General features: G+C 39.5%; 1 protein-coding gene across 1 annotated transcript in view; it reads left to right on the forward strand.

Annotated features, from left to right (window-relative positions):
• Positions 1 to 22,987, forward strand: part of AGMO (alkylglycerol monooxygenase) — a 114,221-nt gene that overhangs the window by 19,530 nt on the left and 71,704 nt on the right. The window contains exon 4 of the mRNA XM_033165509.1: positions 22,524 to 22,627. Coding sequence (XP_033021400.1) covers positions 22,524 to 22,627 — 104 coding nt within the window. The remainder of the gene's footprint in view (positions 1 to 22,523; positions 22,628 to 22,987) is intronic.

The raw sequence follows: 22,987 nt of genomic DNA on the forward strand, positions 1-22,987 counted from the left end.
AAAGTACAAAAGTTGATCTTTCTAGCAACTGATTACAGTATGAAACATAGATGGTGTAATTCACAGAATCATATCAACGCACTATAATAAAGGTCTCCCTTTATAGAGAGCCCCTCAAGATCTACATATGATTCTATCCTAAACAGCCATGTTATTAGAGCTTATTATTAAAAGGGATGCATATAAGGCATATGACACAGTATCGATTTTAAGGCTTTAGTGCACAATAGCACCAGGAATCTAAAATTAAAACTGTTATTAGAAGCAGTTGAAAGGATGCACTGAACTGAAGCTGTGCCTTGCAATCTTGGCTATTGTTATATTATTGCAGAGTCCCACAGGCAAGCCTAACATGAACAGTACAGAGACTTCACATCCTGGCTCTTTTGATTCTTTTGTCCGCCCTCCAACCTGCACGGCCAGGAACCTTCAGTTGAGAAAGATTTATGAAGCCCTCACTAACAGGGTCAACCCTGTTATATCATCAGAGGGATCCTTCTTAAAAATAATAACATCCATCCACAGCTCTGTAGGGTGGCCTTTCTTGGCATCAGCATTTTGTGTTTGTCTTAACAATCTGTGCACACAAAAGCTCACCCCCCACTCCCTTAACTCCAGTGAGAACGTCTATCAATTCTGTTAGGCACAGTAGCTCAGGTTCTTGTTATCTGTCAGCCCTGTGTCATCTGAGGTAACTGATACATTTGAGAGGTGCTGTAAACTTCAAAGGGATAGAATTGTGCATCCTGAGGAGACATGCTTACTTAGATTTGGAGGCTTCCACATCAGAAGATATAAACAGAAGGAACTGACTGCTTAAGAAAGGAATTTTTCTCTCACACTTACAAACCACTCCTGCAAATAAGCATGTTAATTAGCGTACATTGCAGATATTCCAAATTGCCAACCAAGCTTAAATATTCACAGATGTACTGTAAGCTAAGTATTTTTTAGATAGATAATATGTAAATGATGGATCATCTCACTCACATTGACCTTCCTTGCAGTACCAAGCTTAATCGTTCGGCTGAACTAATCAAAATGCATTGTTGTTCATAAGAATGACAAAATAAATGAGGATATTATGTTTTCGTATTGCTCCCTCATAGACAATGGCCTTTTATTTACTGTGGTTTCATAAACTGCTTCTTTGCAGTCAGCCTTTCAAACTAATTATGTCTCTTGTGTTGGGGGTTTAAACAAAAGAGAATATATTCCTGGGTACTTAGCCAGGGATTTTGGAGAGTTAATACTCCCACTCTTCTTTGTCAAGTGCCATGGGGATTTCTAACATCCGCACAGCAGACAGGAACTTGGTTTTATGCCTTAAAAAGTGGATGGATTTTTTTCCACCACATAATCTGTACTGCAATTACCAATAAAAAAGTAATATTTAAGTACTATAAACTGAACAATCTGCAAGCAGGTCTTTTTTTTTTAAAGTAAGACATGAACCCTGAAGTAAAAAATGGGGGGGAAAAGACACAGGGAATTTACATCAAGTTTCACAGTGAATATAGAAATCACCAAAATGGATAGATGGCCAGGTCCTAAGGCTATAAGGAAGGGCAGGGGAACTGTGTGTGTCTTTGAAGCCCACTCCCTTAAGCATTGTAGGCCATGTTGTGTTCTTTCTGCTGTGTGTTCTGTGGCTTCTGCAGGGTGTGCACCTGAATCAAAGCTCAATGGGTGTTCTGGGGCACATACCTTATTGGCAAGTAATATCATGCCAGTCACGTTGATCTGTGAACTGGGCCCCCATGAACTTTAGCCTTTAGCTTGCAAAAAGGACACTAGTCCTTTGTGATGGGTGTGAGTGTATTTTGTGGTAATTTCTGCCCTCCTTTCCTAATTCAGTTTGCCTCTATGCAAGTCTTTCGTATTACTTTTCACGTTCTCAACTGAGAAACCCAACTTCTGGAAATGCACCAAAGTTTTAACAATGCATCGGCAAGGATTCTGTAATCCGTTTGCTTTAACTTTTATTTTTGTCTCTTCACTCAAATCTGTGAATGTGAAGAACATTTGCATTTTATGTATGCAACTATAATGACAGTTTAATTTATTTAGCTTTTCCCTTTTCTTTTTAGTCCCGGTGTTGTTTTTTGGATGACGGGACCAAACAAGATGAAAAGTGATGTGGAATCGCATGTTGTGTATTTTTTTTTTGGGGGGGGGGTTTAAGTCTTGTGTCTCCCCCCCCCATTTATACAGGTGAGCTTGAGGAGCTATTTGCATTGGGAATCTGTTGTGGGGAAATAATTAAATTTCCCTTCCCTGCATACCACAGTCCTGATCATGCTCTTCCATTGCTGCCATTTAACAGCAGATATGTGAAAAACATATTTGACATGGTGCCAGGGCACTCCCACACAATATTTGGGGGCAGGGGGCTGCCCCCTACATTGAGGAGGTCACCAGGCACCCTCCTCACGCCCCAGTCTCCACCTGGCAGCCCAGGTCAGGGCTGGGAAGAATGAGGGAGATACTTGCCTTCACTCGTCCCAGCCTCCTCCAAGCAGCCCAAGAGCTGCCAAACTGTATTTATGCTTGAGAATTTTAAAGCAGAGGTCTGCAGCAGTAAAAATTGAATATTGAGGCAAGAAAATAAATAATTAACATACTGAATAAACCCAATAAATATGAGCTACTGGGGTGTCTACATTAAGGCTGTTGCATAAGAGTTAGAGCATAGGTTGTGTTTACTATGGGGAAACTGCCGAAAACACTCTCTCTGGAGAGTTTACTATCAACTTCTAGCAGGGACCTTAAGATTCTCCCTATGGCACTCTGCAGTCTAGGGAGGTGAAATGGAGAACTTTCTCTGAGGAGGACCCCTTAGATTACATTCCTTTTGCATATGTGATAATTAAAACTGACTCTTAAAATGGTTCTTGCTATTTGCAGTTTTTATAAGTTGCTTGTATTAAATTTGCTGTCCAATTAATTTACTTGATAAAAATGTTTTAAAGCCAGTCAATTTAACCAATGAATCAACCAAACATGTCAGCCCTAATAAGAAGCCATATGTCCACAGGGTTTTTCTGCTGTTGCTCATCTTTTAAACAATTAAGCAACCAAGAAGAGCCCTTCGTGTTATTTATCCATCTTGCAACCAGACAGACCAGTTAAGCCAAGTTCTTAAAGCATAGCATCTTAGCATAAAGGAAACAATTGATACTTAAGTAAATAAAATTTTAAAAAACTGATCTCGTGAACCTGGCTTTAAAAATTGGCACAGGACACCAAGCAGCATTGCCATTAGTGTTGACAGTCTGTGATGTGACCAGAGTCCCAAAATTCAGTGGTTGTTTTGCTTGGCTCAGTTGAAGCATCACATTCCTCAGGCTTTTGCACCCCATTGACTGTACTGGTGACAAGATCTTTAAGTCACTCAGCAGACTGAAAGTCAACAGCTATTACACATATTGCTCACATGTGCTAAACTTTACAGTCTGTTTTGCCAAGCATTTCTTTTAAAATCCTTTTTTTCCAAGAGCATTTTTATTTTTAAAAAATAGATAGCAATAAGCAATTTCTTTTATTTCGTGTTTGCTTGTTTGTTTAAAAATTCGTTGTCAGCTAAATAGTTATATCCTGCGCTGTAAAAAAAATATTCCAAAGGTGTCTGCTGAGAGAACTCTACTGCTGGAGGACTCTACTGCTATATCATTCCAGTTTTAGTATATGTGCTGCTGGAGTGAGCATGGACTGCCTTCTTTGGAGTCAACGTCCCTCTCTCAACTCAAAATTCAGGAAGCATGTAACATTTACAATATTCATGTCAACAGCAAAAAAATATATAAGAACAATTAACTTGAATTATTTCTTAGCTTTGGAGTAATGTTAAAATTATACAATACTATTAATTTGATGAACATCTCAATTATTTACAAACCATTGTTTGTATGAAAGGAGAGCACCACGACTGCCACAAATAATAATCTTTGACAGTGCCAACTATATGTGACTTACATAATGCAGACTTACAATACTAAGTGATGGAATCATCTCCTTTATCTCATAGCATACTTCAAATCACCTAGGTGATGATTTGCACCTCTACGTAGAAACTTGTTTGAATGAATAGATTATTCTTACTAGACTGAGACACTAGACAACACAGCTGCTTTTATAAAACACATGTGTGTACTATATGTACATTGCTAATTGCATATTATTATCATTATTATTATTATTACTATTATTTGTTAAATTTGTATACCACCCTTCATCAGAAGATGAACCAGGGCAGTTCACAACAGAAAAATACAAAATGAGAATACAACGAAAACAAGAAGTAACCAATAACACCTCTTCAATGAACACTTTATAAAAGCCATATAATGAATACTTTATAAAAGCTATATAATGTTAATCAGCCAAATGCCTGGTTGAAGAGAAACATTCTCACCTGGCACCTAAATATGTGTAATGAATGCATCAGGCGAGCCTCCCTGGGGAGAGAATTCCACAAATGGGGAGCCACCACAGAAGAGGCCTTTCTCATGTTGCTACCCTCTGACTTCTTGTGGAGGAGGCACACAAAGAAGGGATGATGATTGCAAAGTCCAGGTTGGTTTATATGGGAACAGGCAGACCTTGAGGTATTCTGGTCCTGAGCCACTTAGGGGTTTATAGGTCAAAACCAGCACTTTGAATTGGGCCTGGAAACTAAGTGGCAGGCAGTGCAGTTGGGCAAGGATCGGTGCAATATGCTCAAACCACCTTGCCCTGGTGAGAAACCAGACGGCCTAATTCTGCACAAGTTGGAGCTTCCAAACTGTCTTCAGAGGCATCCCTACATGTAACACATTGCAGTAACCTAACCTAGAGGTTACCAGAGCATAGACAACAGTAGTTAGGCTATCCTTGCCCAGAGAGCAACACAGCTGAGCCACCGGCCGAAGCCAATGGAAGCATAGTTTTTGGCAAAAAGAGTCATATGATGACTTTTTCCCCTCATAGGTGAAAAAGGTATTTGTGGTAGAATAATTAATATTAAAACCTTTGACCATTAATCAAAGTGAAGGTAGTAGAACTTCCTATGGTAAATCTAGGACAATTGTTTATTTGCCTACCTCAATGTTCAATATTATTTGTATATTTTTCTCCAAAAGGCATGTGCTGGCAAAGTGCCAATTTACCAGCTTTTCTCTTGTGACAAGTAATTAAACATTATACTGGTTATTACTAGGTATATTTATCTTTCCTTCACTAGAATTGGACCATTTGTCTTCTGAAAGGGGCAGTGCCTGCACATTTTTCTAAGTGACATTTTTGAATTACCAGTCCAACATTTTCCACCCCACCCCTGGGTGTTTTTCCCCCCCAGAAGTAAGTTCTGTGACATTAGTGGCATTCCTTTTCAATAAAAGTGAGCGTCATATTGCAGACTGAATATGAACTCTGAGCAAGGAGGTTTCTGCTTCAAATCTTTCCTCAGCTGTGAATTTGCTGAATGCCCCTAGACAGTTTTGACATCATGTCAAACAATAGTTAAGGAAGATTAACTATGGTTTTGTGCGTAACTGAATGGACAAAACATAATTTAAAGTCATTGCTGCTGCTCCTTCAGGGACCACTGCACCTAAAATGCTGACCAGACAGAAAGTGATAACTAACTAGCAGCTTCCATGGTTTACCTCGGAAGTTCACACTGTGGTTTGGGTTGTAAGCTATGGTTAGTGCAAACTATGGCTTGGTGTGATACCTGAATTGAGCCACTGACTCTCACTGCCAGGAACTGTCAAGGTTCTGAGGAGTGGGTGGAAGAGGTAGCGGGGCTGGAGGCTGATGCAGGCACAGTGACAACTTCATCGTAGGAGACGTTGCAGGTTGATTGCACTCACACTGTCAGACAGGCATACTTAAGTTTGGGGTTTAGGCATGGCTACCTGTTGCTCCTATAGTCCAGCTCAGAGCACAAGCCTAAGGAGGGATGGCAGCTACCTAACCACTAGAAGCATGTGTGTGTGTGCTTAGTGCATCTCAGGAGCTGCTGTAAGTTCATGCTTTGTCAATAAATAATTAAACTGCCAGTCGTTTTACCTCCATGGGCTTGGTGTACCCAGTACACTGGCTCAGTCTTAATACATTTAAATTTAATAATAGAGATAATAATACTCGCCTACCTCACAGGGTTGTTGTGGAGATTATGAAGTAAGTGTGTGTGTGTGTGATTATCTCTTGGACATTCACAAACAATAAAAATATAGGATGATTAATTGTAACAGTATAGATTATACTTTTATATGTTTTAGTTGCTGACTTCCGGCGGCTGACGCCATTGCGGGTGGTCGTGGGCTGCTTCGGCTGCGAAGCACCCAGTCCATCCCGGGGGTTAGGAGCCCTGCAGCCGCATAGCGGGGCTCCGGTTGGGGTGCGGGAAGAGCGTCCCGCACCCTAGGCTCCCCGGCTGTGCCCGTTGTGGCTCCGAACCCTTCCCCCGCTCCCCCTGTAAAGGGGGAGTGGGGGTGAAGGGACGACGGAGCCGGGCTATAGGGGACATGCCCCAACCGGGATGTAAATGCGGCGACAAAGCCTGTGATGAGCGTCTAAGTTCTACCTGTCTTTAACGAGCTGATAAGAACCCAGAGGCTGTGAGTATTTGATTGACTCTTTGTATTCCTGGAACGATCTGGGGGAAAGAAGAAAGGCAGCCCGCCTCCCTCCCTTCGGGAGATGAAAGAAATTAACTCTTTAAGTGACTGCTGCTACAACAATCGATAGAAAGTATCTGGAATTTGAAAACTGAGACTGTTGAGATTTCCCTTCAGGGGTTAACTGGGGAAAAAATATCTCCATTTGAAGTTTTGGTCTTTATACTCCGGCTTCGGAGAAATGGCGACGACTTGGACTGTCGTGGGAAAAAACTGAAACAAAGGAAGGAAGAGACAGGAACTGAAACTTGATACTCACCCTCCCTTCTAAAATGCTGGACTTTGTGCTCGCACTGGTATTGAACTCTGGTTTAAAGGATGAGGAAATGCTCACTGTCTTGAAGCTGGAACTGCTTAATCGGAAACTACAAGTTTTGAGTGGAATCATAAATAAAAAGGACTTACTTTCCACAGAGGAGGCTTTTCAAAAGTTTTACACAATGGAATCAAACCTTGGCAAAGAGCTGGGAGGGGCGCTTGAAGGATGGTTTGAAATGGCTGGGCAACTCCGGGAAAAGGAACCGATTTCTGGGGGTGGCAGCCCTGGAACGGGAAAATTTACAATATCCAGACTCCGAGGTGGCAGCTCGGGGGCAAGGGACATGGAATTAAGATTTCTACAAGAAGAAGAAGAAAAAGAAACGGAGGAGCCCAGAATGGAGGTGATGAACACCCTGAGGCTCGATGCGGGGTTTGTTGTGGATGTTGCCTGGATCTGTGGACACTCAGAGGAAGACAATTGGAGATCTGGTTCTGGTGAAAGACAGAAAAAGACAATGGACAGAGGGGGAGTGGGTTGAAGTATTAAATGTATAACCCAAATGGTCTGCCATGGTATCCGAAATCGGAGTGTGAAGTCTGTTAATTACAAGTTTATTTTAAATAAGCAAGGAGATATTGAATCTTAAGTCAAAAGCAGCATGATAAAGGATAGAAGAAATAAGTTTAGCTATAAGAATATTTGGTTATGATTTAGGTTATAATGCAAAGATTAAGACAATTGTGTGTGTTTTTTTAAGCAAAGTTAATTTTTTTATAGAGAAAAGTTGTTAAGGAAATAGTATATTGATTTAAAACCGAAGGTGAATAGGCGGGGGAAGTCAAACGTCAAGATTCAGAACTAGAATTTTTTTTTTTTTGCAAGGTATATAAATAAGAAGAAGAATCCTGACATTATGTGTATTTGTATTTGTTTTTGTATTTGTAGGTGTGGGGTTGGGTTTGTGTTATATTATGAAAATGCTAATAAATTCTGTTTAAAAAAAAAATATGTTTTAGTTGCAATGCCAGACTGCAGTAGCAAGGTAGGGGTGTGTCTTCATGAAGTGAGAAATAACTATTGAAAACCTCTGACTGCCACCAATCACCTTGTGGAATGGGGAAATGATTTTTCCAAACTAGCATGCTGGTTTAGCTGGCTTGTCTGCTTGCGCACATGTTTCTCCCTAGTCTGCCTTATACCTATCTAAAACCTGTTTCTTGAAGCACTCTTTGTCTGATGTGTGCTAACTGTCTTACTCTGCTATCTGATTAGCATTCTAGGAATCACCATGGAACAGGAGGGATGGAAAATGTGAGTGGTGACCCTGTGTAGATTTAAAACAAGATTTTTTTTTCTAAGTAAGAAAAAGAAATATTGGTGGTTTGTATTTGTCTTTTATTCTGTTTTGATTGCTGTATGTGTTGTTGTATTTGTTTTGTTGTATTGTCTTTTATTGTGTGGAAAACCAATAAAATTTTTGTAAAAAAAAAAAAGGAAAATGTGAGTGGTGACAGGGGATGAAACAGACATAGGCAAGATTTCTTGAAAACTTGGCATTTTGTTTATGCAATGATTTGGGAATAGGGCAATTCCTTATTTGCCTTTAAAATTATGAGAGATTATGAGCCTCACTTCAGCTTAAGGCCAAAGGCCAGCATGCAGTTTTTAAAAAAGATGCAGTGGAGTAAACTTCAGTGATAAAATAGGAACATCCATTTGATAAACATTGACATGAACCATATAACAATTAAAATGAACTAATTTACTTGAAATGCTGGGGATTTTTTTTAATGACTTAGTCCTGTGTCAAGTGGATATTGAAGTAGAAATTGGGCAAGCTTCTCAGGAAGGTAATTCCAAATGAGGGCACCACAAGCAAGGAAGTCCTCATAACACCAGTTAATTTTCTTGGTAGAACAATAAAATGCATTTAAAGATTTTTGCAAGAAAAAAGTGAACTGAAGGGATATCTGGGTTGTCTCATTGTTCCCAAATTTTTCTCAGGTGTTCTCTTCTTAGATTCTTGGCTGTTGTTTTCAGCAAGATGCATAATAGTGAAAGGCACAGAGACTCTCCTGTGATTGTTTTTCTTTTTCCCTCTTAAAATTTTGATGCCTCAGCACCATCTCTTTCTTCTTGGCAGTACACCACAAGCACCAATCTGTTTATACTCTTCTTCCCAGCCAGTGTAATCGAACCCCCATTATTTTCTTCCTCTGAGAATTGTTAAGTTCATTTGTTTTAACTATTTATGAAAGGGGAGAATTGGCCTCGCTTAGGAACTCACTCTTCTGGGTTGCCCTCGAAGTCTTAAATCCTACTTGAAAGCACCACGAATGAGGCAACTTTCCTGCTTACTTCTTCATCATAGCTGAGAGTTTTGGCTGGACAAGGAATTAAAATGAAGGGGAGCAGGAGTATTCTGTGGTATGTGCACTGCAAATATTTTCCTAGCATATAATATGAACTATTGGCTCCTTAATTTCAACTCTTCTCTCAGCAAGATAGCCTGAATAGCTCGGCAGGGACATTGTAGTGTGTGTTTTGTGTATCTCAGATCTCAAAGTCTCAGCCCAAGAGCCTAGGAATGCTCTTAACCCTAAAATGCATGTTCAGTACTTAGACTGTGATTTGAAAATGAAAAGGTTGTGTGTGGAGTGCTAACACCATCATTCGCCATCTTTCTGGGATTACTTATTTATTTAAAACTTTTATAAAATGCTCAATGTTTTTTTTTTAAAAAAAACTGTGATCGTTGTACAACACAGAAACATAAAACAGTATCGTTAAAACAAAAATATGCATAAAATGCCTGTTTTCAGTATGGTACTACAAATATAATTTCCCCAGATGACTTAAGTGATCTTACAGGTCTATATAGGGACATGGCGGTCTTTAAGGTAGGGGACATAGGGCATGATTTCCAAGCATGGTTGATCTAGCACCTGTAACTTTAGAAATTAATAGTTGTTTCTGTGATGTGATACTGTGTTATGAATTACAGGCAGCGACCATTTTACTTGGGTCCAATGTGTGTGTGATTGTGCATGCATGCATCACCGTGGACCTGGAAGTGGCCCAAAAATGAGGTGGGTCGAGCTTACACAAAGTCTATGTATGCAATGACCCGGAATGCAACCGCCTACAGAAACAGGGAGTTGCCTGTACTAACAATGCTGCTTTGTACATCATGGATATTCACATACAGGTCTTTTCTTCTTTTTTTACCACTGCTGAGGCTCATGGCCTTTTTGGTTAATGGATTGTCTCTTTAATGGTGATGATATTTCAGGGAACCTAGGAAATGTAGTCATGCTGAAATATGAATAAATATTCAGAATGACACATTCCCATGACTTTGATTTGTATTAGAAATGTGCTAATAATATTCTGCTGTGGACCAAGGTTCATACAAATTGCTGTGGAATTTTTCCCACACTTGGAAAATGTTGGCCACAGTATTCTCCTAGTATATTAAGCTTTTGGAATTCACTTCTGTTTCCTATTTCACAAACATTAGTCAAGTTTTAAAAGAGATAGAGTGGAAATAGTGTGCAAAGATTCAGTTGAAGCAGCCACGAGAAAATGATGGATAGATACTGTGTAAGGTTATTATTTTGTGTGCTACATGGTACACCAAACAAGGTAAAGGTAAAGAACCCCTGGAAAGTTAAGTCAAGTCAAAGGTGACGACTGGGGTGTAGCGCTCATCTGTCTTTTCAGGCCTAGGGACCAGCGTTTGTTCACAGACAACTTTCCGGGTCATGTGACCAACATGACTAAACCGCTGCTGGCACATGGAGGACTGTGACGAGTGTCAGAGCGCACAGAAACGCAATTTACCTTCCTGCCACAGTGGTGCCTATTTATCTACTTGCACTGGTATGCTTTCAAACTGCTAGATTGGTAGAAGCTGGGACAGAGCAACAGGAGCTCACCCCATTGCGCAGTTTCAAACTGCCAACCTTCCAATCGGCAAGCCTAAGAGGCTCGGTGGTTTAGACCACAGCGCCATCCTCGTCCCACACCAAACGACACTGATGCGGCTTGAGGAAATAAAGTTGTAAATGCACGATGCCTTTGCATTCATGATGGAATGATGTTTCCAAAGAAGTGTTACTTTGAGTGGATAGGGAAATGTATTGAAAATAATAGGTCTCCCGAATAATAATTGCAATTTCTTCATAACATGGGTTAGTCCCAGATGTATTACAAAACATCCTTATAAGTACAGCTCTGTGGTGAATATGCAGAGCAGTTCTAACCTCCAATTCAGTCCACTGGAGGGAGTTAGGATGTGGCAGAGGATTCGCTTTGTAAATAGGGGGTCTCACTTTTCCAGTGCTGGGTGCTCAGCTTCTTCAGCTTCTAGAAATGAGCCTGATCAGGCCTCTTTCCTGCACCAGCCTGTACTGGTATGCTGAAAATCATATTCAGATCTGTCACAGACCACCTGAATAAAGCTCACAGACCACTGGTGGTCCAAGGACTACAATTTGGGAACCCCTGACTGAGACAAATGTGAAGTAATCCTGATACACTTTGTCTGTTGCCTTTTGAAAGATGTTTGGGAGCATATTTTCCTACAGGTTTGAAACTGTGAAACTTACGTTAGATTTGCATCCTTTGTCATCAGTGACCCATGACAGATGGACAAATTTCAGCTTGATTGGTAAAGATGGAGAGTTATGTGTCATGACATTTCTGTGACTCGTGTTAGTCATGACTTAATTTATTGTATACAAGAAGCAAAATCCTTTTTATTTTTCATTGCGGAGATATAGTTTGTCTTTGTGTCATATGTAACCTCAGCTAAAAAATAAATAAGTTGAAGAGCGCAATCATTTCTGTTATAAGTGTGAGGTTTCTTCTTTCCCTTTTGCAGTTGTTCATTATTTATGTTTTAACTAGAGTACACTTGATAGGAAGTGGAAGTCAGAGCACTGATCTCTTGTAATTTGAGTCAAAAATTGTCAACAGATAAATTAGTTGTAACTTTTCGCAGCTGAATAAGAACAATAAATATATTGGTAACAGCGAAAGGCCATTTACTATACTTGCCAGTATTATTTCATCTTATTCTAATCTCAAACACCTGCATAGGCTACCTCTTTCCACCTCCACCCCTAGATCCAAGGCACTCAGGTCATCTTTCCTGAACACATTTATAATCATTGGCTTATTCTTGCCGTCTAGGTTGATACTTTAGATGTCGTGAGATTTATTGTCATCTGTTAATGGCAATAAAAGTATTCTCAATGCTTCAGGCCTAGTATTTTCTAGGTCAGGACCTGACACACAGTAAGTTAGAGTCTGTAGTCAAAGGATTTATAGGACGGGTTAACAAGATGCAAAAAGGAAACTAGAGAATTCCAGTGTGGGAGTAGAGTAGAGAAGAAGTTGAAAACAATAGTGCATTATTTGCCAGGGTTCTCAAACTCACCCCCCCAAAAAAGTTATATACACAAACACACAGAATTTACCATTAAGTACAAGATTTCATTGGTACATCAGTGCCATTACTTTTATTAGCAGCTGATTATAAAAATGATGCCATTTATGTACATAATGTACATAATTGGGGAAGGACCACTGTTCACTGGTAGAGCATCTGCGGTCCCAGGTTCATTCCTGGCATCTCCAGGTAGGGCTGAAACCCTGGAGAGTCACTCCTAGTCAGTATAGACATTACTGAGCATGATGGACCAATTGTCTGATTCAGTGTAAGGTAGCTCCCTATGCACCTATGTACATTACCAGGTTAGCCAGAAATCCATTGCTAACCATGTCTACTCAGCAGTAGGTCCCATATAAATCAATGATGCTTACTTCCAGGTAAGTTGGGTTAGAATTCCACCCTTATTGCATTTTTTTTACTACCACTCTGTAAGAAACACAGAAAAGTTCAGCCATCTTTGCACTCTGATCTTTTTTTTACTGGTTACAGGTAGGTAGCAGTGTTGGTCTATTTTACTGCTTGTGTGGAGACCAAATTAAGAAAAATATGTGTGTGATTTAAAGGGTATATGATTGGGGGATTAGAAATTGCTCAGTTGGTATTGCAATAAGTCAATAACTAAGACATAGCAAGCAAACAAATTGCCCCTGGAAGCATTCAAATGAATACTTGGTGGTAGTGGACAGAGGTCGGGTCGTGGCATTTATTTTGTCAAAATTTGTGTTCTTGTTTATTCTTCATTTTCTGTAGGAAGCCTCCTTGTCTCTAATAGCTTCATTGTCTTTGTTAATCACGTTAGCATCCTCTTTGCCTCAGTGGTATTTTCCACATCCGAGACAAGCTTCTGTTATTGTGGTTATGAGCAATTCCCAAGCATTCTGGAGGGATTTGTTACTCTTTACTTTCCCTATCAACTTCCAGCCTCATTTTTGTGAAGTTCTCTCTTTTGAAGTCGAATGTGACTGTCAGACTTCCTTGGCAATTGTTCATTTTCATATATACTGCATATGATAGAACTAATTAATTCAATAGCTTTTACATCCCATCCCAGGTCCTGTGTTCCACTCAATATTAGGTTCAAGGTCACCAGCTGTTCTAGGGCACATCTATAAATTTTAGTTTTTGTCATGACTGGAATGCACACATACCCAGTCTATGTTAGTGTGACTGAAGTCACCAATAACTAAAACATTTTCTCAATTGGATACCTCCTTGATTTAATTATCCATCTCATATTTGTCTTTCAGATCATTACTATGAATATTCAGAATAGACTGTGTTGTTTGCTATGTGCCAGATTTTTTCCCCATGCAATATGTCCTTCAACACAATGAGTTCCCTAGGCTTAAATTGTGGAAAAGGCATAAGTACGGTAGTTCTCCCCTCCCCAGCCCCATATTAAAATTCAGTGGATTGAGGGGGGTGGATCTCCTACAAAATAAGCTTGTCTGTTTTTTCTATCCATACATACTCTTGAAGTGAAATTTCTGTGCAAAGAAAGTGGTATGTAAATAGCCTTTCTTTTAAAAATACATGTAGACTAAACACACACACACACACACACACAATTTTAAACACACAAGCCAAGATTTGAAGAGTTGCATTAGGTGTGTCCATCAGCTTAGGCATTTGCAATGGGAATTAACACAACCTTTCAAACATTGGGCCCTTGACCCAAATTGCAAACGACTTTTGAAAGCCCCCTTTCCCATGATATGTGGGGATGATGTTCAAAGTAGATATGGGAACCCAGATGGTAGTGTTAGAAACAGAGATATGAAAGCTAGAAGTTAAATGGCACCTTAAACCTAGGTTATGGGCGCCACAATGGAGTGTCTAGGCACACTTTTTATAACAAAAATACAAAACTGAAAGTGAATGAACTGCAGCTAAAATCTTATGTTCATTTTTCACATAGTCTAGTCCTCATCTGAAGAATGCAAAAAAACAACAACCATACTTCCCCTGCCCACCCTCCTAATATTCTTATGAGGGTGTGAGCCAATGTGGTGTAGTGGTTAAGAGTGGTAGACTCATAATCTGGGGAACCTCCACATGCAGCTGCTGGGTGACCTTGGGCTAGTCACACTTCTTTGAAGTCTCTCAGCCCCACTCACCTCACAGAGTGTTTGTTGTGGGGGAGGAAGGGAAAGGAGAATGTTAGCCGCTTTGAGACTCCTTAGTGATAAAGCGGGATATCAAATCCAGACTGCTCCTCCTCCTTCTCCAGTCTTCAGGGAGTGGCTGGAAGTGGGGAGGCAGAAAAAGCGCCTCCTTTTCTTGCAGCAGTGGCAGTTTTAATCTGAAATCTTAGGCTCAGTACTGCGCCCAGAGCTCAGAAACTGCTTGCATTAATGAAATTCCCTGTTGCAAAATGCATCTAGAACAATGGGAGTTTCGGACGCTGCCAATTGGGATGTAAAACTAGGTGGGGTGGTTTTCTAGATCCTGACCAAAACTTCTTATTAAGTATATGCTTGACCAATTGTCTTTTATTTTGATTCTCTTTTTGAGTTTGTAGAAGTAATATCGACATACCTTAGTTACTATCTGCATTTTTATTTATTTATTTAATTTGTTTACTCTTGGCGTACTCTTAACTTTAACGTTCCCCTTTAATGTGTGCACATTCAGAATTTTGGACATTGTGGGAAAAGGTTTCACTGGCAACCACTCTTGCCATTAAAAGTGTTTCCCATCTGAATATCAGCTGCCAAAGTATGTGGTATCCAGCAGAGCAGGAGGATGAGGACATAGTTTGCAATGAAGCTGAACAGTTTGCACTTCCTAGCAGTGACACCAAACATCAATCTTTATAGAGACAGCCCAGAACACAGGAAAATAAGAACCCTTTACAAAAAAAAGAACAAAAGGAGAATTATCTTCTCCCTTTCATTCTCATTCCAGTTGTTTCCTCTTCAGATCCTTTCAGAACGAAATATATTCTCCCAGTGACATTTCAGATTTTTATTAACGCAACTTGAGTTATAAATGTATGCACTCCACAATGTAAAAAATGCTTTGATTTCTTTAAATGTTGGCTTTGCTGTTGATATTAGTCTATGGAAATGTATTCTTGGACTTAGTAGAGTAGCTGCAGCCCAGCTGCAAAAGTGGCATCAGAGTGCTATTGTGTCTACATGGGCTTCTGATTTCATTGCATCTGAGGCTGCTACTTAAAACTCTTAGTAAGGGTTTGAGGTGTTGCAGGGAAGCTCGTCTCCTGTTTGTTTAGTTTGGTTTCATTCAGTTTTGTCCAGCAATGGGAACAGTGTTCTTCTCAGCATGGGAGTAACCTATTTAGAACTGGATTCTCCCAGAAGGGAGAAGCTGCATGCTTTGCCTGCAGTTGTTCAACCATAGGAAATTAAAACAGATTCCTTCATCAGTTGTTGTCTGGTTATGTGTTTTTAATTTTAAGTGCTTGTGATCTTTTTAAAATACATGTGTAGGTTAGGGACTTTGGTGTGGGAGGGACCCTATTCCTGCCTTGTCTCTCTCCACTTCAATTCAGGGACATAGGAAGAAGCTGCATATTGAGTGGGACCATTGGTCCTTTTAGCTCAGTATTGGCCGGCTGGGATTTGGGATTCTCCTTGTTCTGTCCCTTCTGCTCCAAGAGTGTGTTTCATCTTTCCTTGTGCATGCCAGGGCTAATGTGTTGAACTTGGGTCAGGAGTATGAAGATGTCATCATGCACTGTACAAAGCCACCTTTCTTAGTTTCCTTTCCTAGATGCCACCTGGGTTGGAACTTCTTTAATAATGTGCCCTTACCTTGAGCAAGAAAGGAGGTATTGAGAGAGGGAAGGCTATGTGGCTCTCTGTGCTCTGTCACTGCACAAACCTGCCTGCCTGCCCCCTTCCCAAGGGATAGGTCTGTAACTCTGTGGCAAGATGTCTCCTTTGCATGAAGGAGGTCCTAGTTTCAACCCCCAGCATCTCCAAATAGGGCTGGCAGAGACACCCCCCAGTCTGAAACCCTGGAGAGCCACTGCCCATCAATATGGATAGTACTGAGTTAGAGGGACCAGTGGTCTGACTCACTATAAGCAGCTTCCTGTGTTCCCACTTCTCAATTGCTCCGTGCTTCAGTATTATAAAACAAAATGTTGGAGTGTGATAGAAGAATTGATGTTTGTGAAGATGGATGGATGGACAGGCCAGAGATGCTACCAAAATTCTTCGGGAAATTTCGGTGGCTTTGGTGATGTTTGTCTCAAAGAAGAGGAGATCGTTAGAAGTCCTGAAATTCTTTGCTCATTTTTATTAAATGCCAAATAAGAGAAGGCTTTCTTTCTTACCAGCGCTAAAGAACTGTCACTAGCAACACTGGCCCATGGAAGACACGTGATAAAATAGGGTTCCCAAACAGGTTGGCTTTTGCCCCCAAGCCCAGTTTTCACAGGGGTAGCTATGAAAGGTAATCACCTAGCAAAGCAGTGGATGAAATCTTTGTGAAGAAAGGTCTGAGCCGCCCACCATTTCTCTAAGTCAAGATGTCACATGTCTCCTGCCAAGGCTCTTCATATACAAAACGGGTACTTAAAATGCCTACCTGAAGAACATGAGGAGAAAGAACCGAGGTTTTCCACCCCATGAGAGGGGAACATACTTCCCAACATCAGGGTATCTAGGTCCCTTTAGAGAACCAGGTTTCCAAGCTGGGATCTTCTATGAAGCTGACCAGCCTTGGTGATTCTTTGTGAGTAAACTTGAACAATGAGTGTAGTGAATAAGCAAGTTCAATTTTAGAGCCACAGTGCTCAGGTTTATTTTATATTCTGTTTTGACCTTCTGCTTCCCCCCTAAAAAAGTTTCTTAATTTGGCTGCTGAAGTGTATATGGTTGCCAGTCTCAGAGTTTTTGGATCCCTACATGCCTAAACACTTGGCATTCACGCTACTGGCAGTTTAGGATCGGAATTACAATCACACTCTTCTGAGGTCTGGGAGGGACTCGGAGAGAGCAAATGCTGTCACTACACTCCAAGTAAACCACAAAGGTGCAAGTTGAACTGAGTGCTAGGGCATTGGTTCAGAACTTTTTTAAAAAGTACAGTGGTACCTCGGGTTACATACGCTTCAGCTTGCATACACTTCAGGTTACATGCTCCGCTAACCCAGAAATAACACTTCAGGTTAAGAACTTTGCTTCAGGATAAGAACAGAAATCGTGCTCTGGCGGTGCAGTGGCAGCGGGAGGCCCCATTAGCTAAAGTGGTGCTTCAGGTTAAGAACAGTTTCAGGTTAAGAACGGACCTCCGGAACAAATTAAGTATGTAACCAGAGGTACCACTGTAATTGCTTTAGTGCATCCAAGGTTCCCTTCCATCTGGGGCTGGAAGAGTAATTGGGAGGGTGGTGGCAGTAACTGCCAGAGAGTAAGACCCACTGGCAGCACTGCAGGGCTGTTGTGTTACAGTTGGGCAACGAAGTGGGTGGGAAAAGCTCTCTTGGGCACTTCTGTCTTCGTCACAGTCTTGACTTTGCTAGAGGGGTGCTTTTTAGAGCCTTACAATGGATAGGAAAAGGAAGTGAGTTATTTCCAATTGTGCAAAAAAGAATTTGTTTCGTTTCCAAATTTGTCTATGGTGATATAGAAAGCCAGTGTGGTGTAGTGGTTAGGAGCAGTGGACTCGTAATTTGGTGAACCAGGTTCGATTCCCCACTCCTCCTCATGCAGCTGCTGGGTGACCTTGGGCTAGTCACACTTCTTTGAAGTCTCTCAGCCTCACTCACCTCACAGAGTGTTTGTTGTTGGGGAGGAAGGGAAAGGAGATTGTTAGCTGCTTTGAGACTCCTTAGGGTAGTGATAAAGCAGGATATCAAATCCAAACTCTTCTTCTTCTTCTTCTTCTTCTTCTTCTTCTTCTTCTTCTTCTTCTTCTTCTTCTTTTTCTTCTTGTCTAGTGAAACTCACCCATCACTAATATTCCACCCCCCTGAGCCTCAATATGATGCTTACTAACTAATACAAACAAATCAAAAATCGTATTGAAATAATGTGGCTTTTTGGACATGTTTCACCTTAAAAAGCATGAATATGTATTACTTTAAAAATAAAGCTGTTGTAGACTTGAAGGGCAAAATCAATATGGATTACACCCTCTTAACATAGGCTGTGTACAAGATACCTTGAGATTTTACTGCAGGAGGGCTTGGCTGCCTCTATTTTTCCTGGACAAGGCCTGTACTGCTTTTTGCTTTGGAGATTTCTTCCCACATTGCCTCAGATCAATGGTTTTTGTTTTGAATTTCTAGAATGCTTGTGGATCTTCTCTGTGGGAGTGATTGCTTTGCTATTCAGATGGTATGGCAGAAGATCAGGCAGGGGTTTCTGGCACACGTACATATCTTTGAGGCAGGTTTTGCACTAGCTTGCTATAGTTCTTGGCATGTATATCCTGGGAACATATTCCCTGATTTTTCTATTTGATCCTAAGTTAGCCCACTCACTGAATCATTTACAGACCACACAAGGTTTTTAATTTTTGAGTGATGGGAATGAGAATGAATGGAAAAATCAAATTAGAGAAAGAAAAATCAGTAAATTGCCAATTTTCCCTAAAATGGTTCATATATTGATACATTTTCCCTTTAACATTATGCAGATGTGTTAAAAGCATTTAAGGGCAAGCTATGTCAATATGATACATTTACTTGCAGCTCCAGACCTTAAAATGAAGATATGGGGAGAAGCCAACAATAGGCATTGGGTCACAATGGATTTCAACCCTTATCCTTTACTACAGCCAGCCTCCTACCTGAACCTACCAAGTGTCTTATCTCTAGCAGTCCTTAACACAAAAGCTGCCTAGTGGAATATCTTGGCAAGCTCTCCCATAACATTTTTCTTTTATTGCAACAAAAAAGGAGGAGCAACTTTGGTGTGTTCTGGTTCAAGTTACCCTCTGGGGTTGACTTCTGGCTACTTGTTTCAGTTGATTTGAGGGCTGGATAAAAATATTAACACACTGGATACTGAAGGAGCAGAAATGAAAAACTAGAAATTTAAAGTTATTTGATTTCTTTTTATTTAAGAATGTATCAGTTGATTTCTGATACTACATCTCAAAAGTGACTTACTTAGCAACATTTTAATACAAGCAATGGAAGGGGCACTCTTCAGGGTAGTATGCCAAAGGCTCCTTCAAACCTAGTGCCACTCTCATCTCTGAAAGTTGGGACACCCAGAGAACTTCTCTAGTAGCAGATCTTAGAGTTTGGGCAGGTTTTTATAGGAGAAGGCAGCCCTTTAAATACGCTGGTTCCAAGTTATTTGGGCTCTGGTGAATGCCAGTAATTTAATTTTCAATGACTTGCTGACCATTATTAAGGGGATATATATATGGGGGGAGAGAAGAGATTTATGTGGCTAGTGTATCTGGATTATGCATGTGACTTTTTAGTTCATTTGTTAAAGGAAAACAATTTGGGGGAAAAAGGTATTTGAAATTGAGTCTTTAACCATGTGTAACGTTTGTAATTGTGGACAGCTTTAAATTGAAAATAGTAGAATGGAAATGTTAATGAAATTATGTTGTAGTTTGCAGCGGTGTAGCTGTTTCCTTTGTCTTGCTGGGGGGGGGGCGGAGTGTGTTTTAGTTTGCTTAAATTCCCCTTCCCTAGTTTCAACGTTTTTATTTTTGTTTTTGATCATGGGGAGAATAAGTTATGTTAGTTGATTGACTCTGGTGTGCTTTCCATCCTTGTAGAGACACCTTTTGTATTTTACAATGTGTTGGCTGCAGCTGTATATTTTGTAGTAATAGATAAAACAGGCTGCCACCTGTGTTCAGGGCTGTCCAGCAGTGAGTGTGACTGTTCCAATTCTTCTAGGTGTGATCGTTGCTCTTCATTCATTACTTAATCTTAACTGTTTCTTTTTAGAAAGGAATTCTTCATTGCAAATACAGAGCAGAATGAAACTTCGGTTTAGCGCATATTGTCAATATATTTGATTAACATCAGTATTTATCTTTCCAGTTAGAGCCCGATGGATTTTTTTATTTTATTTCATTTTTCAAATAGGACATGGTCTATAGTCCTTAGGCTAACCATTAGTGTTTCTGTCTACATATACAACTCGACACTTGGCATATATTTCAAAATGAAAATAGATCTAATATATATGTATAGACAACAGTTATACAGTACTAGTATTTTCCATGAAACCACATCTCCTTCCAACGTATTTAAATTGCTCCTCTTAAAATAAGAACTTGTATTACAGTTAACTTTCTAAACTCAAGAGAGTTATACTGGCCTTTATTGGTTGCTTTTGGAAATTCTTCTCTCAGAAATAGGTCTTTAAAATTAGCTTTTAAAAGACAAGTCCACCTTGGTATATATTTTAATCAAATAATCGAACAATAACTATCTGTTTATAAGGTGGAACTATCTGTTTATAAGCAGTGGAAGTTTTGATGACTATTTTCATTGATCAGTGGGTTTCCTCTTAAGCAATAGGAACCTTTTTCTGTAAAAATAGCAATCAGAGGCTCAGTGCACACATAGTTCTGTCCCACCTGTGCAAGAATTCTGGGCTATGTTTTTTAAATCATTTCTACAACTGACTGATGTATTTAAGACGAAGAACATGATTTGGCATTGTTCTCACTGGTTTTTCACTCTTTAATTGAATACTAGCTAGTAATAAAATAGACTTCTAGTAATTCCTTTTGAATACCATTTAACCTTAAGTTAAATGAATGTAGAATGTAAAAATCATCATGGATTCTCTTCCTTGAACTTTTCACAATGACTGAGGGAAAGAAGCAAGATCCAGTTACTGTACTGTGTTTGTACAGCTGTATCTCATTGAGTCAAGGTTTGTGTTACACACAGTTTGTGATAGGAAGTATATGCTTTTAAAACAACTAAGGAGACAGATCTTTAACCTCCACCCTTTTTAGATTTTTTTTTTTGTTCACTCATTTAGCTTCTGTCATGGTCCTGGGAAGTATTTCAAATACAAATTATTGCACAGTATTGTAGTTTGCACAAATAACTCATCCCCTAGTGCACTCATTAGGAAGGGTGGATTAAGATACTCATTTCCCTGAAGAATTGGTTTAAGATACTGTGTGCTTCAAGAGAAGATGAATTTTCAAAAACAATTTCTCAGGTTGCATGTTAGGGATATTTTCCTGATGGGTCAGTTAAATAATTATTTTTCAGTATAGCTGATGTAAGGATTTTGAGAAGCTCTGAATACAGTCTGGGATAATTTAAGTTGCATCCTGTATTATTAGCAGGTCATAATTTGTTGGCTGTCATATGCTAATATCTAACTTACAAGTAGTTTGCAATTTCTCTGTTGTCTTGGAATGAATGACCTGAAGATTCATTAACATATTGGATTTGGTAAATTTGATCTTACAGGTTAATCATCAGTCCTAATATACTTTTGGCAGCAGAAGATACCACAGCACTGGTGTTCATAATCATATACTTATATAGTGAACAAGATCCCAATTTTTTCCAAATGTAACTTGCTTAATTGTTTCAACAAAAGTTTACCTTCCCATTTTTACTAAGTAGAGTTCATCTGGCTGCCATCCAGTCAACTTTCACATTATCAGCAGATTTATGTAAACTTCATTCTTTGAAAAACAGGTGACCTAAGATTTGTTTAATTTTAACAAGACAACTACTAGACTCCACCACCCACTTTCACATTATGATGAGTTCAATACACTCCAAAGAGCCTCAGGCTACACATCTGATGGCCATGAAAGACTTTGTCTTTTCAGTTCTTCTTGCCAAATTCCTTCTCAAAACTGTCTCAAAATAGACATAGATATCTCAAATTCATAGCAACCATGCCACCTAGACTATTTTAAAGAAGACAGTGTCCTGGTATATTTCAGCTATTGATAATGAGGCAAGGGACATAGAGACAATCAGTATGCATATGCACGGCTGCTGATTGGCGGGTGCCTGCTTCCCCATTTCCTTAGTAGAATTTGCTCCTTTGAGCAGAAGGGTAGGATATAAATTTAATTAATCACCATCATCATAATTTCTGAAATATGTGTATCACATGCAAATTTTAATTAATTGTGATAGTTACTTGATTATAGGAACAAATGCTTTGTTCTCTATTCCAGGGCTCATATGAATTATTTGTCTTTTCAGAAATTAATTTATTGTGGGCAGGACACCAAGCTCATCACAGTTCTGAGGACTATAATTTATTCACAGCATTAAGGCAATCCATCCTGCAGAAGTATGCATCTTGGGTATGTTGCATAAATAATAACTGTTGTGCAATAAAATAATGGCTAAACACGTGTGTCACTCATCAACTTTAGGGTTATCAAATCTATGACTTAAGCTTTTTTCAAAAAGTAATTATTTAGTAAAATGCTTTATTTACTTTAAACTTCCATGTAGATTCTACTTTCTCTATATCTTAAAGATTAATATATTTGACATAAGTAAATAAAATGAATTTGATACTTAAGTGCAATTGTAACATTCCTATTAACTAAAATTATAAATGTCGAATTAGCAATGAATTAATTGATTTGTACATAGAGAATTGTTTTAAATCACATTGAAAGCCTATAGATATATATTGTGTGTGTGTTCTAAATAAA

Source organism: Lacerta agilis, chromosome 12 (genome assembly GCF_009819535.1).
Source record: "Lacerta agilis isolate rLacAgi1 chromosome 12, rLacAgi1.pri, whole genome shotgun sequence".
In the NCBI taxonomy this organism is placed as follows: Eukaryota; Metazoa; Chordata; class Lepidosauria; order Squamata; family Lacertidae; genus Lacerta; species Lacerta agilis.